At 44.0% G+C, this 17,591-nt stretch overlaps 2 protein-coding genes across 4 annotated transcripts; both read right to left on the reverse strand.

Moving 5' to 3' along the window:
• Positions 1-499: 499 nt before the first annotated feature.
• LOC147134007 (structural maintenance of chromosomes protein 6) lies at positions 500-10,200 on the reverse strand. Of its 3 annotated transcripts, none has more exons than XM_086056648.1 (27): positions 10,062-10,200; positions 9,688-9,813; positions 9,048-9,180; positions 8,569-8,674; positions 7,644-7,780; positions 7,367-7,428; positions 7,204-7,284; positions 7,030-7,131; positions 6,602-6,721; positions 6,406-6,504; positions 6,193-6,339; positions 6,011-6,099; positions 5,757-5,921; positions 5,466-5,644; positions 4,577-4,778; positions 4,385-4,499; positions 3,670-3,830; positions 3,446-3,581; positions 3,216-3,296; positions 2,972-3,142; positions 2,672-2,809; positions 2,464-2,609; positions 2,090-2,215; positions 1,901-2,006; positions 1,672-1,824; positions 1,504-1,601; positions 500-926 (listed from the first exon to the last, which is right to left on the reverse strand). In XM_086056648.1, the coding sequence occupies exons 2-27, from the start codon at positions 9,796-9,798 to the stop codon at positions 839-841; spliced, it is 3,252 nt and encodes a 1,083-aa protein (XP_085912774.1). In that variant the 5' UTR covers positions 9,799-9,813; positions 10,062-10,200; the 3' UTR covers positions 500-838. The 3 variants fall into 3 exon arrangements, with proteins under 3 accessions (XP_085912774.1, XP_085912772.1, XP_085912773.1); XM_086056646.1 differs by having other exon boundaries at positions 9,048-9,183; XM_086056647.1 differs by having other exon boundaries at positions 9,048-9,183; positions 10,067-10,163.
• Positions 10,201-12,328: 2,128 nt separating this feature from the next.
• bri3 (brain protein I3) lies at positions 12,329-17,518 on the reverse strand. Its single transcript, XM_086056774.1, has 4 exons — positions 17,500-17,518; positions 15,862-16,417; positions 14,452-14,560; positions 12,329-13,459 (listed from the first exon to the last, which is right to left on the reverse strand). The coding sequence occupies exons 2-4, from the start codon at positions 16,046-16,048 to the stop codon at positions 13,327-13,329; spliced, it is 429 nt and encodes a 142-aa protein (XP_085912900.1). The 5' UTR covers positions 16,049-16,417; positions 17,500-17,518; the 3' UTR covers positions 12,329-13,326.
• Positions 17,519-17,591: the final 73 nt, after the last annotated feature.

Genomic DNA, 17,591 nt, shown 5'->3' on the forward strand with positions numbered 1-17,591 from the left:
GCCCCATGAACTCGCACGTTCCAGTGGCATATCGGGCAATTATGATTGAATTAGATTTTTTTTTGAATTATTATTGTTGTTTTTGAGTTCATGGCGCTGTGAAGGTTGTGCTCTATGAACTCTGCCTACAAGTGGTCGGTCATTTTTTTTCCCTTTGGGCCTTTGAGGCAGTTATGACTGTGCCCCATGAATCTGCCAAGCAACACGTGGGCATGGCTGGGATACGTTTTTCGTCGTTGGCTTATGGGGTAGTTATGATTGAGCCTCATTAAATTTGCCAACAAGTGGCCTGGAAACATGTAATGTATCCTGTGAAAAAAATAAAAAAATGTCAAGAACCGCGGTGGTCCTCCAAGACCAAATTTTGCTGTCCAAATTTGCTCTCGACACAATCAACTCACATTACACTACTGTTTGTAACATACAACATTTGTTTTATTGATGGATTGAACATTTATATTTCAGCATTTGAGACAAACATGAAGTCCCTTGCACAATGTGAAAGTGCAAGCATTTATTATGTGCGCAGAAACAAATCAAAATAACACCTTTTAACGGGAAGTCAAAGTCAAACATGTTCTTTACAATAATAACATGGTCACTCGTCTAAACATGGCATTCTGATGAATATTGCGTTTGTGCAATCAATTAAGGAGCAAAATCCACCCGTTTTTACCCACCTCAGGGGGCAAAATGGCCACACCCCTGAAATGCAATATTAATCAGAACACCATGTTTAGACGAGTGGGGCGGCATAGAAGACTTTTTTGGGAGTCAACATACTTTAAATAAAACAGAAATACTTTTAGGCTGGGAGCCTAATGCTACAACGTGTGCATTAGGATGGATCTTCATCTTGGTTTTCTTGGCCTCTTTGTGGATCCTTGAGACGGAGGATGGTGATGAGATCAGTTTCTGGAAGAGAACTTAAAGAGGAGAAGGAAGATGTACAATGTTTTTATATAGAATGAAACTGTTTCTGAGGGGAAAAAAATCATTTATTTTCTGTTATGCCCCCCTAGGAAGCAGGACATATTTTGCACACCCCCAACTCTCCACCACAACTATAAATAATGTCTGTAAAATTATTAAAAGTACAAAAAAAAATAAAAAAAATAAATAGATCAACTTAGATTTTAGCTAACGGTTGAAGCTATTTTTCCCTAGAAAATCCAACGCCATTCTTGTACTATTCCATTTTGCTCACGTGTGATGTCATGTCAGTTTGCGCCTTATTTGTGCTAGCATGCCAGCTACCACTGTTGATGAGCCTCACGTGAAAGTGATGTTTGTGCTTGATAATCCAACGGGTGAACAGTCATTTATGGAACATGGATTCATGACCGCGTGGTGTTGCTGCTTTATAAAGCTCAACTGTTTCAAGTGCTTTTTTTTTTTTTCAAACGTGTAAAAATGCAAGGAATCGATTGGGCCCACGTGAAGCTCTCAAGTACGCCATCAGGAACCAAGTAATAAAACAACATTGGCGATACGAGCGATTACCTCATGCTGAGTGGCGTGAGGAAGATGAATTGCCGGTAGCGCTGGCTATCGGCCACTTGCAGCATCATGTCCATTGAGATCCTCCGATTCACCATGTCCTAAAGTCGACACGGTACCGCACTTCAAGACACGCTCTTTTTCGCAGCATCGACACAAAACGCGACTTGCCATGTAAACGTCAAATTCATCCAGGCAGCGGAAGGGCGCCTCCGTGATGGCCCAGAGGGAGAGAACGAAGCACACGGTGGAGAAGGAGCGCTCACCCCCCGAAAGCGAGCGCATGTTGACCCGGTCGCCCTCGCTTCCTCTTCCCGGCTGCACCTGCCGGGGGCGAGAGAAGGCGCGAGGGCCTCGGTCGGCGAACAACTCATTTCGGAGGTGGGCGGGGCATTCTCACCGAGATGGTGAGGGTCTCGTTCTTGTGGTCAAAGTTCATGGTTCCCGTGTAGCCTCTCTGCGCCAGCATGCTGTTGAAGTAATATTGACAACGCGCCGACAGGTACCTGAAGACGAGGCGGTGCGGAGACTTTGAAAGCGTAGTCGTGGTACTCGGCGAAATGTGCTTGTGGCTGCTTTCCTGGCTTACCTCCTCAGGTCACCAAAAACCTTAAGTCTTTGATTCATAACCCTGTCCAGGCTTTTGATGAACATGTTGAGGTTCTTCATTTGCTGCGCCGTGTTCCTGTACTTGGCCAGAGCATCGCGGTACTCTCTGCAACGGGCATGTTGGGGGGGGGGGGGGGGGGGGGGGGGGGGAGAAAGACATTGCAGGGTCTGCTAGAAATCTGCTGCTGAAATTGGGTTGTGAGAAGGGTCCATTTTGTCTTCGTATTCTGCCTTCCACATTCCAAAATGTGCGCGGCCCGGCGAATGAAAACCGCTCAGCGGCCCTGATCTGCAAATGCTTGTATGTGCCACGGGACCGATTGGCCGGCTGAGCGAATGTTTGCACCGAGTCACCTGATGACCTCCTCGCGGTCGCCTTCTTGCTCCTGCTGCGTGCCGATCTTCACCTTGAGGCGGCTGATCTCCGTGTCCAGGCTCCTGGCATTGCGCTCCACTTCGAGGCGCTCGGGCCAGATCTCCCTGGCTTTGGAGATGTTGACCTGCGCAGGATCAGCCCCACTGGGTGAGTCCTTCCTTGACGTTGACGGCGGGACGCTCGTACCTGAACCTCCCGCTCCTTGCTCTGCAGGGTGTCTTCCAGCCCCTGGATGCTTTGGAGGTGGCCGTCGCGCTTGTCGTCGTAGTACTTCTTGTGATGCTTGCACTTCATCACCTCCTGGTCCACCTTGATCAGCTCCTCCTTCGCAACGACACACGGCGGTCACGCGCCGGGCCGTTGAACATGCTTGTGGATCTTCTCCGTCAGGTCAGTGAATCGATCGCAAGTGGACCGCCCGGTTTGCCTTGGAAGCCGTTCGGCGCGTTGCTCGGAGCCCTTTGAAAGCGCTCCGAGGCATCTTACCTTGATTGCGTCTGCCTCCTCGGCGACGGTGTTGATGCGCTCCTTGTGCCGCTTGTACTCCTGCTCCGCCGTCTCGTAGTTGTCCTTGAGCTCAGACGTCCGGGCCCTTGCCTCCTCGCACTTTCTGTTCTTTGCGGCGATCTTGGCCACAGTCTCCTGAAGGACCTCCTCCTGTGAAGTTGACAGTTGAGGCGACTGGAGGGACCGCGCTAAAGACGGGTCAACGGCGCACTTGGCAACCGACCAGCGGCTTGAGGTCCTCCAGCTGAGGCTCTTCCAGATTCTGCAGGTCCGACAGCTCCAGCCGATACTTTGTGGCTTTGTCCTGCAATTCGTGGGCGCGGTTGTAGAGTTCCGCACTCATATCAATGAGATGAAATGTGATCAGAGTAATTGCAATCAGTATAATAAATACGGTCGGTAACATTTCACAACAAAGTCAACGTGACCAAAAAAAAAAAAGCGAGGCCGTACGTTGGCAATCTTCATTTCTGCGTGGGCTTTCTTCTCCAGCTTCTCGTTTTGTTTGATGTCCTCGTCCAGTGTCTTCATTTGTTGCTGCAAACTCGACGCCTGAGCTTTTTGAGTCTCCAGCTCTCTTTGTAGGTGTCTAAGAAAGGGGATATAAAAGGCCGATAAAGCGGGTTTGGTTATTCGGCGCTTCGCACGACGCCGGCGTTTCGCCTGGAGATTTTCACCTGATCTCCTCCTCCACGTCCCCCGAGAGGCAGTTGGCTCGGGTCTGCTCGGCGGCGTAGCAGCGGTTGGTGAAAATCTGGTCGCCATCCTTGGAGAAGGCCTGGTAGCAGTTGTGGGGCGGGTGTCCGGACATCATCACGCGACAAGCCTCAGCGCGATTCTACACACGAGCACATACACACGGTCAACTAAAACCAAAGTGGCGGAAATATTCACAACCAGCTACAGTGAACCCCCGCATATTCATAGTCGGGGGGGGGGGGCTGTGTCCCCCATTATGTGCAGGAAATCTTCTGTATTTGTTGTCCAAAGTAATAAAAGCATTACTTTGGCACCATCTGGTTGAATCTTGGCTTAAGCTAGCTTCTACTCAGTGATAGTTTTCTCATCTACAGTACCTTTGCGATGTCCTGTTTTGTTGGAGGTCCTTGAATGCATCTCTTAAACCACCAAAAGGCGAAACAAAAATACGTTTCTGCTTCACTCCTGATGCAGCTACAAATAATATTATCGGTTTAATATTCCACTTAGAGGCCCAAAATGTTGCAATGAATTGGCTATACTTCTGAGATCTATTTAAGGTCTCAAGACATCACATCAAAGTGGCAACTCATGGAAAAGTCATGAAAATGTGTCTTTAAAAAATCCTTCTGTCATGATTCTGGCCTTTAGCAAATAGAAAATCATTTGCTTCTTTTTTTTTTTTTAGAGTACCTTGATGAGCAAAATGTTCTCAACGCCCCTCTGATCAATCAGACAATTGGCGACGACCGGGTCATCGATTTCTAGAGTCTGAAGCACAGACGGGTAGTCCGGGTGGTTCACAGCCCTAAATGAGACAAAGCAAGTCAACTTCAACTCTAGATTTGAAGACGTTCGGTTGTAGGCGGCCGGACCCTGCGCTACCTCCTTCTCGTGTCGTGGACGTGTGGGAGAAACTTGCTGGTGATGATGGGAGGCCTGCGGCCCGACTGCAAGACTTTGGCCATGAGCCCCTTCAACACTTTCTCATCATCGTAGTTGTCACAGGTGAAGGTCTGTAGCAGACTTTGTAAGCACACCTCGATGGCGAGAGCCTGCTGCGGGTCTTTCAGCTTGATCAGATAACCTGCAGCGCACAAGTTAACAGACTTAAAGCACGCAAAAAGACACACACACACACCTTTCCTCCCAATTTCTGACATGAAAGCAGACAAAACCTTTCCTGTTTCAAGTCAATTAGGATTACCCAAATTACGTCTATTTGCTAAATTCCAGAATCATGAGAAGTGGTTTTTTTTTTTCCTTTATTTTCATCAAAGTAAGATTACTTTGCCCTTAACTTTTTTTTTTTACAAAACCCAGATGACGATGTCATGCCTTGGGAAGCTTCTGATCAGCGTATTGACAACATTGGACAACAATGGAGTGTTCCAAATTATTATGCAAATGATGTTTTTCTCGGATTTTCATAAATCATCCATGCAAATGGCACTCAGAAGAACTTTCAAGTCTTTTGAATGTTTTTAAACAAACCTGGAAAAAAACATGAAATGCATGTACACTTCTGACTTAAAAAAAAATAGCAAATAGAAATAATATTGGTAATCCTAATTGACCTAAAACAGCAATTTTAATCTGATTTCTTGTCAGACAGCGAGGGGAAAAAAACACTTTATCGACTCTCTTTATATAGTGCATGTAAACGTCCGGTTTCAACGGGATGTCTTGAAGCAGCAATGTCGGAACTACGGCCCGGCGACCGTTTGGAGATCCCGATATTAGAGGCGCACGGAATGAGAAAGTGTCTTATTACCCAGGGGTCCTCGTGGCTTCTGCTTGAATAGACCCTTTTTGTGACCATCCTGGATGGCGAACAGCAGCTCAGGCATGTATTCCCCAAAGCGCCGCAGCCGATTGGTTCGACTGCCTTCCATCGTCCGCAAGTTTCTAATGTGGGCTTCCGTGGACCTCTTCAGTGTATCGTGCTCTTGTCTGAACACGCACCGGGGACAAAAAAAAACAAACAAACAAACAAACAAAAGAATTCTTCAAGATGATTTGATCATCATCAATGTCTATAGCTGCTTTTTTTTCCCCCTTTTACCGTAACTTTCCATGTTCGTCCTTGGCGCGAGTGCAGGCGTGCTGGTACTGGCCAATCTGCTGTCCCAGAGTTGACATCTGGTGATTGAGATCTTCCAGGTGGCACCGGATGCGTTGCATGCCCTCGGCCCTGGCCTGCCTGGCCGACCCTGTGGCCTTGTTGATGCTGGAAGGATGCTCAAAGTCAAAAAGACTGGGGGAGGGGGGCGGGGGGGGGGAGACGCGCTGCAGAATGTTCCCGTTTGTGTACTGCACCTAAGCCGCAGGTCATTGATCTTTGAGGTCAGCTGAGTTTTGTCCTTCTCAAGGTCTCTCAGGCTAACCTGGAATCTGTGGACTGCAACCTGCAAACAATGACCGCAAACGCTTGAAGGGCGGTGAACGGTGTTGAAATTGAAGAGAGCAAACACAACAACAACAAAAACACCGCCGCTAACCTCGCTGGACTTGAAAAGGGTGTCGTGTTTCTGCGCCTCGGCCTTGAGCTCGGCACATTTGGGCTGCAGTTCCTGCACCTGCTGGGTGATGCCCTCCAGCTGTTCCTGGATCTCTTTGTACTTCTTCTCAGCCTCCTTGACCTTGTTCTGCAAGCGGAGGCACGCTCTTCTTCATGTGGACAGAAGCGCTCAAGGCTTCGGTGGCGTCATTACCTTCCATTCTTTCACTTTGTCGTCATATTTCTCCGTGGATTGTTTATTGGCCCGCAGTTTCTCTTTCATGGGCTCGAGCTCCTTCTCCATCTCCATCACCTGCCACAAGGTCACAGAGCCCACGCCAAAATATCATTTCGGATCACAGTCTCTTGACCAACGTTGTGACTCAAAAGGACCGAGCAAATGAGCTGACCAGGGCCCAGGCCATCTGCTTCTGTAACTCCTCCAGCTTGGTGCGCATCTCGTCAATGGACGACAGGTTCTTGTAACGGTCCTCTCGCTCCAGGTACCGTTGCTTCAGCTCTTTCAAGTACTGCGACACACGTTCAAACAAACGCCGTCTCAAAAGGCCATTACGAACCCGATCTTTTCTCGGACCGTTTGACTGGCAAGCTGTTCTCATTTTTCTCTCCCAAAAATCCCCACGGGAAATGACGTCACGTTCATTTGCCATCATCAAAGTGGTTCAACACAACAAGACTGAAATATTATTTTTCCTTTTGAGTGGAATAAAATAAATTAAAAAAAAAAAAAAGAATGACAACAAATGCATCTTTCACGCATATTTTGTTTTAGTTCCAAGAAATTGATGCCGGTTCCACCCCCGACAGCAATTGTTACCTCGCCGTGTTGCGTCACTTTATCTTCGGTCATATTTTTGGTGGCTTTGATGTGGATGAAGTCCTCTCTCATCTGTTGCAGTTGCGTGGCCTTCATGAAAAACTGAGCAAAACCAGACGAGTGAGACGAGATGAACACAATCTGTCAGAAAACACAAACGTCAAGCAAAGCAACCTTGTATTTGTCTCCCTCTCCTTTGGAGTGCAGGAAGTACTTGCTCATCTCCTGGTTGAGAACTGACACAGGATTGTTGACCTTGGGAAGAAAAAGTCAGCTTGAGCCACGCTCTCATAAACTCACGCAAGTAATAAATATCCCCTATTTGTGCAGCTGCTACCTGAATATTAAAATTGTCCAGAATAGATGCAAGCTCATCCTTTTTGGTTGAGATGATTTGACCTACACACAAAAAAAAACAACCAAAAAGGGATTACGGTTACAAAGAAGGGGTAAGAGATTCTTTTGTGGAACGTATTATTTGTCTGATGTGGAAATTCCAGCAATATTGTGGAAACCTGCGGCGAAAGGTGATGGTTTTTACAGTATACTAAATATAAAACGCATACAAGAGGGTCATGTGAGCTGCTGTCAACCCTAGCTCACGTCCAGTTTACCGCTTTGACTTTTCAGCTTGTAGGTTCTCACGCCATCGTGGGTCAGCCTCAGGTGTATGACGATGGCCGGACCATACAGCTCAGGCTTGTAGGCCTCCTTCCCTTGGTTACGCAGGGTGATGTACACGTCGGCCGAGCTGTGACAACGGAGGAACAAAAACGAGCATCATTGTGTATTCGTCACAAGGCATACAAATACAGTGGAGCCTCCAAAGTGTGATGCTTTTCAACTTCCAAGTTGTTCTAATCAATCAATTCAATGTTTCTGTTCCGTGCTGGTACGTTTCAAGGCCAAAATGGCATCAAACGGTTTTATGTTTCAAAGACCAGGAGGTAGCGCCTCCAGCCAACACTGCAGTGTGCCACTCTGTTCAGTGTCAACTTGGTTTTGACTTTTAACACCAATTGCATGATGCCACTACACGCGTACATGGCGAGCAAAAGTTAACAAGCCAAATTAGGCCAAATGAGTAAGCACTCCTTGCATTCCATTCATTTGGTCCGGGCACAAGGACCAATAAAACCTCTCTCAACTCAACAGGCACTGTTTTTAGTAACATTTTAACATTCACTTCCAAACGTGGATATGCAACAAAAGAAAAAGTCAGAAAAAGAAAGAATCAAAGAAAAAGGGCGAAAGTGTGGGAAAGAAAGAACAAAAGAGAAGGGAGATGAAGGAGGAAGCGAGAGAAATAGGGGAGATTACATTCAAATCAATGAGTCAATGATGATCAAGAGTCAGCAAATGTGTGTCAATTGGAAATGTACACAAAAATAAACAGCCACAAATTGTTGCACTGTATAGGCATTACATCAGATTGGGCACTTGGACCTGCAGTGCAAATCCAGCCTTTGGGCATCCAATACAGGGGCTGTAGTAGAAAATTTGTCATCCAAAAAAATGTGGGCGGGACAAAACCTTTACCTTTCACCTTCCTTGACAAAACTCTTGAGGGACGATCCCCTGCTTGTAGCCTGCGCGTTCCCGCCTAACGAGACAATGAGCGCTGTCAGGATGGCGCTCTTTCCACCTGCACGGAAAAAGGTCATATTTCAAGCCAAATGACTAAAGGGATGGGCAACAAGGAGCACTTGGATGAAAAGATACAAATTACCAAAATACAAATATTTTTTTCTGCACAAAAGCACAAGATCCGTGTTTAAGCGATTTCCCCGTTGGCTTATCGAAAATGTCAATGACATTTAAAACAAGTTTTGCTTTTGTTGTTCCTTAGCCCTCCGTGGATTTGTGTAAGCAGTGCATGACAGCGGGGACTCACTTTGAATAACAGAGGCAACTATACAAACAAGCAAGCAAATAATCTTGACAAGTAAGAATCGATTAATCGCCCAGCCAAAGTACAATTAACGCAACCAACTAACCATCATATCACTTCCACTCACTTCCATTGCGGCCGATGACAAAGTTAATGTTGGATCCGAAGGTGATGGGACCAAGGAAAGAGTGACACATGAAGTTCTTCAACGTGATGCTCTCCACTATGCCAGCGTCACTCGCCACTTCACCGAAGCTTTGCTGCTAAACAAGCAAACATGGTTGTTTGGAGTAAGAGTTGTTGTATTTACATTTGACTTTAATTTAATCCCACTTCAAAGATGAAGCATTACGTTGACATTTGTGGTGATGGGAATTAATTAATTCAGCCACTAAGACGGCTCATATGCTTAAATGATAAAACGTTATCTTTAGTAGACGTCTCCAAATAAGGAGATCGAGGTGCGTTGCCTCACCCCCCACACACAAAAAATACATATATATATTTCGACCTTCTCCCGCCTCGCTACTATGATTTAACGAGCTCTTACACGCGGGACCATATTTACTTCCGTAAACACTATTCCACGTGACGTCGTTTTGGGGGGGAACGTCGCTCTACGTCGTGCTTTGTGCGCATGCGTGTCACATCACAGACGCGTTGCGTTCACTTTAGAACTCACATTTGGTTTTGTAATGTGAACGAGTACATTAAAAAAAAAATCGGATTCAACCAGCAACAAAAAGGTAGCCTAAGCACATGTTTACCTGTGTACAAAGTTGAGACTCCCCCTCTTCATCTTCGTTGTCGTCATGCTGCTCAGATGCCAGCCGTTTGTGGGGAGTGCAGTTCACAAGACTACTTTTCCTTTTGGACATTCTGCGCTCTTTTACCTAAAAAGTGAGAGTAAGGAAAAGGCTAAGATGCGTGCTGCTCACTGTCAGGCTATGAAACGAACAGCGACATTGTCACTGGTCCTTAACTGCACATAGCAAACGAAACTAACACGGTAGCAGCATAGCTTTAGCATCAGCTAGCTATCAAACGGCCGGTGACAGCAAAATGTGAGCAGTCGTTATGTTACCCGCTGAGATTATTCCCGAGGTTTGGAGGACTTTCAAACTATATGAAGGCAGCGTACCTTACGTTCGAACGACGTGATGGATGACGATGTGCCAGTGAGCGGTGCAGAAGTAACAACTTGCAAGACTTGCAAATCAAAATTCCACCGCCAAGCGTTCTAATGGACATCTCGCGAGAATACACAAGATCTCGTGCCTATATGTGTGTGTGTGTATATGTATGTATGTATATATATATATATATATATATATATATATATATATATATATATATATATATATATATATATATATATATATCGAAACCCTCATTACATATACATATATATGTATGTATATATATATATATGTATGTATATATATATATATATATACATATATATATATTCATATATATACATACATTACATATATGTGTATATATATATATATATATATATATATACATACATTACATTATATATATATATATATATATATATATATATATATATATATATATATATATATATATATATATATATATATATATATATATATATATATATATATATATATATATATATATACTGCACTGCATTCGCAAAGGCGAAGCACGCCCCGCCGCATGGGATTGTGGGAAATAGAGGATACCAACAATTTTTTTCCAGGTTACAATACAGTTCACGATATCGTCTTCAGGCGCGGCGCTGTCGCCATCTCCTGGCCATTAGGAGAAATGCTTTCGGTGACAACTTCCGGGTATCTAAAACAGATATACGAGCAGTATTTCGATTTGTGTAAGGTGCTGTATTCTATTTTCGTTTTGGAATTAAAAATGGAAAATAAAACCCTTTTTAGACTTTTCCTTACTCGTTCCAGACAACAAAATAGAAAATTAAGCTGTATTTCAATGCTCGTGTTTGTCTTTTAAAATGATAATCAAATAAGTCGTTTTGCCAGTCTTCATATCTGCTTCCAAACATAATATCCAATGACCAAACGAGACACGGACGCTGTACACACTGCTTTGCTAATGATCTGAACTGACTAATATTAGCTAATGATGATGCCTAGAAAATACACCTTTCATGTATGTTTTTTCAGACTTTTCATCATGTAATCGTGTACTGTGCACACACTACAGAAAAAACAACGGAGTCATTGTTGTTTTTTCTGTAGTGTGTGTGATCATATTTCATTTTTGTCTTGTATGTTGGTGTCACCATTTTGACTGTGCTGCCATCTAGGCCAGGCCACTCTTAAAAAAGATTGATATTTTACATCTCAATGAAGGTCATACCTCGTTAAATGAGGATATTTAGATCAGATCATTTTTAACACTAGAACCTGACGCTTTTTAAGACACAACCTATTTGCCGCCATGCATTCTGTGACAGAATGACGCACTATTAATGTCCTTTGTCTTCTTACATAATATCCTTTTATATTTTAGTGGTCATTTCTTTGTGAAAGAATGTATGTATATTTTATGAGTCATAAAATGCTGTGTTCCTTCACATTCAGACCCCATCTTGAGCTGAAGTTATGAAATATATCGAAATGAATTATGCGCAGATCGCTGCAGACGTTTTGTTAGTCAAAGTTGTCTTAAACAAGTTTTGCTCGGACCAACCACTCAGAGGATGGAAAATGCTATTGTGTTCCTGTGAGCCAAATTGGAACTCTTACTTGTTAAAGGGTCCCATCTGTAATAAAGTTGAAGTTTCATGTGTCATCACAAAACATTGTGAAGGCCCAAGGTTGATTAGATTAGATTAGATATGGCAACGCAGAGGCTGAAATCAGATTACACAAAAACTCGATGCAATTACTGCAGCCAAGAGAAATGTTATGAAGACTGATGGGAACAAATGAATACAATTTCATGGCACAAATCTTACATTGATGTTTTATGTTGTGTTTTTTTTTTTTATTAGAACAACGCTGAAGTCAATCAGTATAAAAGTGTTCAAATGGATTCAGGGCTGACTTTGGCTTTATTTCACGTTTGTTCTCCAACAGGACTTGACTACTAAGGGGATTTCCCACAATGCACCAAGTTCCCCATCTCGTATCTGCCGACAGTGATATCCTGTTTATATGTTGCCTGTTTCTCTTCCGCTGCAGAGCTGCAGCAAACAAATCTTTTGAAAGCGTATATAATATATATAATAACGGAAAACAGCCGTGCTGTTAACGGAGCGTTTCCGTCAGTAAGGACTGGCAGTGAAACATGACTTTGATTACTAATGCTTGCAAAATTCCAGGGACACTTCCAGTGGTAATTAACAGGAATCTATGGACAAAGATGAGATGTTATGGAAACAATCAATCAGTCCACAACTTGGGTCACATATTTAATACCATAAACTAGTGGGACAGTATATAAAAAAAAGAAGCTCAATCATAGGAGCAAGCATGCGTAGTTTTGTTTCCAAATGCAAAAAAACTTTTTTGTACTCAAGACACCTTTGCTGGGATGGAAGACAACGATGACATGTTTTGATTGTCTTGCCGAAGAGGAAGGGGCCACTAAGACAAATCCAGCGGTTTCATTTTTGAATCATTTCTGTGCTCTAAACATGAAGAGTCCACATTTAAACAGTGATGGAGGTGAAAGTACCTGAGGTTGGCATTTTTTGGCCCCGGAGAAGATGCAAAAGGGAGGGAGGGGGGGGTAAAGCAAGCAGAATAATCAACGATCAGTATCACAGTGTGTGATAAGAAAAAAAAAAGGCATAAAAATACTGGATTGTTGTTGTATTCGCTACTCACAAAAGGTTCTGGATATCGGGTCTTTGGGTGAAATTTCAGGATGGACCTAATATGCGAATGTGGAAAGAGGCTCGGCCCCGCCGTGGCCACTTTAGAGCACCTCGTTGTCGTCGCGAGTTTGCTCATATCACGGTGAGAAAGGCGCAAGCACAAGGAGGGGAAAAGAATAGGAGATCTAAAAAAAGAAAATGCAGCCTGACTTGACAGCCAGAGTGTGGCCACTTTAGAGCGCCTTGTTGCCAGTCACAAGTGTGTGCTCATCGCAGTGAGAAGGCCGTAAGCAGTTGGGGGGGGGGTCGGTACCGTGTAGCCAGGCGCTTTGCTGAATTTTGACCATCAGCTCCTTGCTAAAGACGAGCAAGTTGTACAGAGAAAGTACTGACACACATGCCAGAAACCGCCGCTGCAGTTGAACGCGTTTATTCAAAATTCCAGAAGGTCAAATTTAATTCACCTGTATAGCTTAGAGTGCATTTTTAGGTTCCTCCTGAAATTTCAGCCCAGCACCCAAGAACCCAAACTTTTTGTGCGTCGTGAATGTGTGTTTGACACTTTTGTTTGCTTGGTCTATCCAAAGGTGGCGCCGCAGTTGGGACATCGCCTCTGCCGCAGGGCGAAGCAGAAGAGGATGCCCAGTGGGAAGAAGAAGATGGCGCACAGGATTCCCAAGCAGGTGAAGTCGTCCTCCAGAACGCCAACCCTGGAAAAAAAAAAAAATATCAAGTGGGGAGGAAAGAGAAGTTGCTTGTTAACCTCCCTGTAGTTGTACAAGCACTTAGGGCTGTCACTATCAAATATTTTTACAATCAATTATTCTATCGATTAATCAGTTGGTTATGGCGGCGCCATGTGGACAAGAGCGGTAGTGTTTTGACAAAAATCAACCATATTTCCCATGCGTGCCAGCGCGTAGCGGTTGTGAAATCCTGAGCCGTCCTTATAGGGAAAGGAGGAAGTTAGTATGCTGTAAAGCAATTCAGGACATTTGTATTTTTTTGTGTGCCAGGGTTGATCCCACCCTCCTCAAAGTTGCTTCGTGCCAGTAAAAACAATTCAGACCCCCTCAGGGCATGAAGTCCCATTCAACTACTCTACTTGTCAGTCAATGTTTCATCAAAAGAGTTGTGATTTTTTTTTTTTATTTAGGTCAATCTCTTGCCCTGTGCTTCTTTAATTAAAAAAAAAAAATGTTTTCAATAACAAGTAGTTTTAGTTATTTCATGAACTACAATAACCTTGTTGCAATATAGGACACACACACACACATATTGAAACCTGTCATGTCATGGTCCAACATTTACACAATCATTTCCTGTAAAAGATTCCTTAAAATGCAACCACTGATGCAGCGTTCTGAAAGTGAATTAGCGATTTACCTTTTACCCCGTACGGCTCGGCATGTGACTACCAGCATGCTGGCTGACGTCCAGTAAAAAAATAAATGAAAAAAGTGTGTGAAAGCCACGTCCGCTCACAAGATGCAAAATATGCGAGTGTGTGTGTGTGTCATGGTTCAACCTTACATTAAGCAATGATGACGGTGGTTGAGAAAAATAAAAGGATGCGAGAAGACTTAAAGGCTTTGTCACAGTGACCACGCGACACTCACATTGCTCACTTTTTTTTTTTTTTTTTTTTGTGGTGACATCATCTTTTCGTGTGTGTTTAAATGTGTTTTGTGTATCTTTTTACCTGCAGGCCGGGCAGCCTCCTACCACAACAACGGAGGGTTGGATGACGGTGTAGGTTCCAGCATAGGGCTGATGGGACAAAGGCGCTCCCATCTGGCCTGGGGGGTAGCCTGCCGTTCAGAAGAAACATGCACATGATTGCACAAAGAACCTCTTTCGAGGCAAGTTTCAAGTTTTTACACAGTAACTTAATCAATGTCATCTTTGGACAAGTCCCCTCTCTGCCCATCTTTAAAACTCATCTTGAATCACATTTTTATTCTTTGGCTTTTGACTCTGCGTGAGACTCTGTTATGAATTAGTTTTGACAGCACTTTGTACGCAGCAATGGTTGTTTTAAAGTGCTCAATAAATAAAGGTGAGTTGAATCTGGGTGAGTAACTCTCAGGCAATATTTGACATTAGTCTTGAGAGCTGTTTGTGTGAACTTTGATATAAAGATAGCATGTCACAGCACAGATAAGCAGCATGTGTGTGTGGGGGGGGGAGAGAATGACGCTTTAATTCACTGTACATGCTGTAATCATTAACAAGTCAAGTAGTGTTATGGTTCTTCAACACCTTGCAGGCACAGCGGCAGGATTTTTCTCTCAGGGGACTGGGAGGGGCTTGACCCATATATTCAGGGGCGGGGAAAATAATATATCAATGTATTTTACAATACTAACTAAAATGCTAGAGGGCTTAAACCTATGTAGATTTTTTTTTTTGTGCGGTTTTAATGTGTAGTGCAGAAAGTGTGGTACTTTAACCACTGGTGGCGTGCAGGAATCACTGTTTCAGTACAGATCTGTTGCATTGAACTTTTTAGTACAATACATAATTTGCAACTATTTGTCAGCTTTGACTTCTACTAATGATGGTGCTAGTTGAAGACTTGGAGAATACGCCGTTTTAAATACAACTTGTGATTTGAGTAATTTTAAAAAGGCGGTACTTGAGTAAAAAGTTGTGAGAACCAATGGTGTTTGTTTGCCTGTCTGACGCGGTAAACTACACGAAACGATATAAAAATCCCTATGTTGTTTATAGGGAGGAAAAAATGAGTAAATAACTCCGAAGGCATTCGTTGTTGGTTCGTCGTCTATGTCCCACATCCGGGATTGAATCAAAACTTCCACCCAATCATACTTCCGTGATACAATCACGACTTCTGTCGTTAAAACAAAAAATATAATTTTGACCTTTCATCGCGACATTAACGAGCATACTACGTATGGCCTTAAAGAGGTATATGAATGATAAACATGTTCGGCACATTTCATCCCTTTTATGTGATAGCAAAACAACCCGCGCATAAACGACTCCGGAAGTGCGCGGCGATGACTCAACTGCGTGTTAAGTTTCGTTCCGTTGAATCGCGCCACTATGCGACACACACAACAGACTGGTTGGCTGGCTCGTTACCCACCATGGCCGCCGGGTGGGTACTGGTAGGGCGGCGGCGCTGCAGCGGGGATGGCCCCGTAGCCGTGCGGCGGCGGCGGCGGCGGCTGCTGCTGCTGCGGCGGCGGCGGCGGGGGGCCGTAGTCATAAGCCCCGGGGACGGTGTTGTAGGCGGGAGGTCTGTCCTGAACAGTGGGTTTGCTGTCCACCATGTCAGCCAAAAGTTGTCCGGTGTGCTACGTAACTTTATGGGAAGGACGCCGAGGTGCGCTCACGACCTCAACAGTTTGTCGTCAGTCCCCACAAACAAGTAAACAAACGAAAATAGAAAATATGACACGACACTGGTTCACAAAAAAAGACGCTGCGTCAAAAACGAAAGTTGGTCGCTGTCCATGCGCCAACTTTGTCCTTCGCGACGCATCAAAGCTCAGTTGACAATATCCACGTCGACACGGGAACGTTCGGACACTTAACTGAATTCCATCGTTGCTCCTTCGGCGACAGGACAACAATCATGTGTCACCAAAACGCATTGCAACTCCGCTCAACTCACACGGGCTGTTATTTTCTTGTCCTCTCTAGATTGTCATAAGAGAAGAATCATGTGATGAGCGGTTGGTGCTGCCCTGCAAGTTCCCAGGCTTCTTAAAGTGACAGTACAACAAAACAAAGGGCCTACTTCGCTTTGGCACCACCCTTTCCACTTACTTTGGAGCAGTCTGTTAAACCGTATTTGTTGGGCGAGAAAGTATATGTAAACTACGACATTGCATAGTATACAACTTTTTGTGCTAAAAATTGGGTTTTCTACACCAACACAGGCTGGTGCAGTCCTAAGCAATCCTTGTTGCAAGAACTGGAGCGACAAGCCTTCCAAGACAACCACAACAGTCCAGTTATGATCGATTCAATGCCCTGAGAATGAAATGACCTGGATGATTGAGAATATCGCACAGGCACATTTTCAGCACTTAACATTGGTCAATAACTTGTAAAAAATAAATAAAAATAGCAGACCGATGTGGGGACTGACCAGTAGTATCAATCTGTGGAAAATTATTAATTTGATCAAATTTGGACATACTGTAGAAGGTTACCGCCTGACAGTGATAAAATCGTACAGGTGGCGCGGTGCAATTGTGCTTAAAAAATAAACAACTGCGATAATGTGGTTGCACATTCTCATAACTCTGGTTGCGGTCAGAATTAACCAATCTCATTCAAATTCATGTTAAATGGGAGTCGGCACACACCTGCGTGTCTCACTAAAAGAGACACCTATATGTCTTGCTGATTTCCATTCACAAATTTAATGTCGTGAAACAACAACGTCACCGTGAGATTCACAAGGGTAGCTTTAGGAATTCCGATAACCCTTGAACATTACATGATGATAGCGACGCAAAGTTGTGGGCGGGGCTACGTTGACCCAACACCGTTTATTGTATTAATTTACGCTTTTATTTTTCATAATTTCTTAATAAATGTATAATTATTTAATTGATTGGTGTTAAGACCCGCAAACAAGTTTACACCGGTTTTTAAAGACAAAGTGTATTATAATGTAATAAGTTTCATTGCTAATTCTTGTGGGCGCGTAAGACAGGTCAGTATATTGAGAAGAACGCACCCTTCTTCTTAAATAATTAAGAACACTCACTCTGTATAAATTATTGAAATACTGCTCGTCAATCGAGCAGCAACAAATGTCACGCGCTTCCGGGTTGGACCAATGAGGAAGGAGGACAAGCC

Source organism: Filicampus tigris, chromosome 16, assembly GCF_054856515.1.
Source record: "Filicampus tigris isolate MCC_2025a chromosome 16, RoL_Ftig_1.0, whole genome shotgun sequence".
NCBI classification, from domain to species: Eukaryota; Metazoa; Chordata; class Actinopteri; order Syngnathiformes; family Syngnathidae; genus Filicampus; species Filicampus tigris.

What these genes read in the sequence shown, in the direction of transcription:
- bri3 (XM_086056774.1), bottom strand. Translation starts at nt 16,048, where the DNA reads ATGGTGGACAGCAAACCCACTGTTCAGGACAGACCTCCCGCCTACAAC. An exon ending in GTACCCACCCGGCGGCCATG is followed by an intron (nt 14,561 to 15,861) that starts GTGGGTAACGAG and finishes TCTGAACGGCAG; the next exon opens with GCTACCCCCCAGGCCAGATG. An exon ending in GGAGGCTGCCCGGCCTGCAG is followed by an intron (nt 13,460 to 14,451) that starts GTAAAAAGATAC and finishes TTTTTTTTCCAG; the next exon opens with GGTTGGCGTTCTGGAGGACG.
- LOC147134007 (XM_086056646.1), bottom strand. Translation starts at nt 9,798, where the DNA reads ATGTCCAAAAGGAAAAGTAGTCTTGTGAACTGCACTCCCCACAAACGG. An exon ending in CCCTTTTCAAGTCCAGCGAG is followed by an intron (nt 6,100 to 6,192) that starts GTTAGCGGCGGT and finishes CATTGTTTGCAG; the next exon opens with GTTGCAGTCCACAGATTCCA. An exon ending in ACGAGACCCTCACCATCTCG is followed by an intron (nt 1,825 to 1,900) that starts GTGAGAATGCCC and finishes CGCCCCCGGCAG; the next exon opens with GTGCAGCCGGGAAGAGGAAG.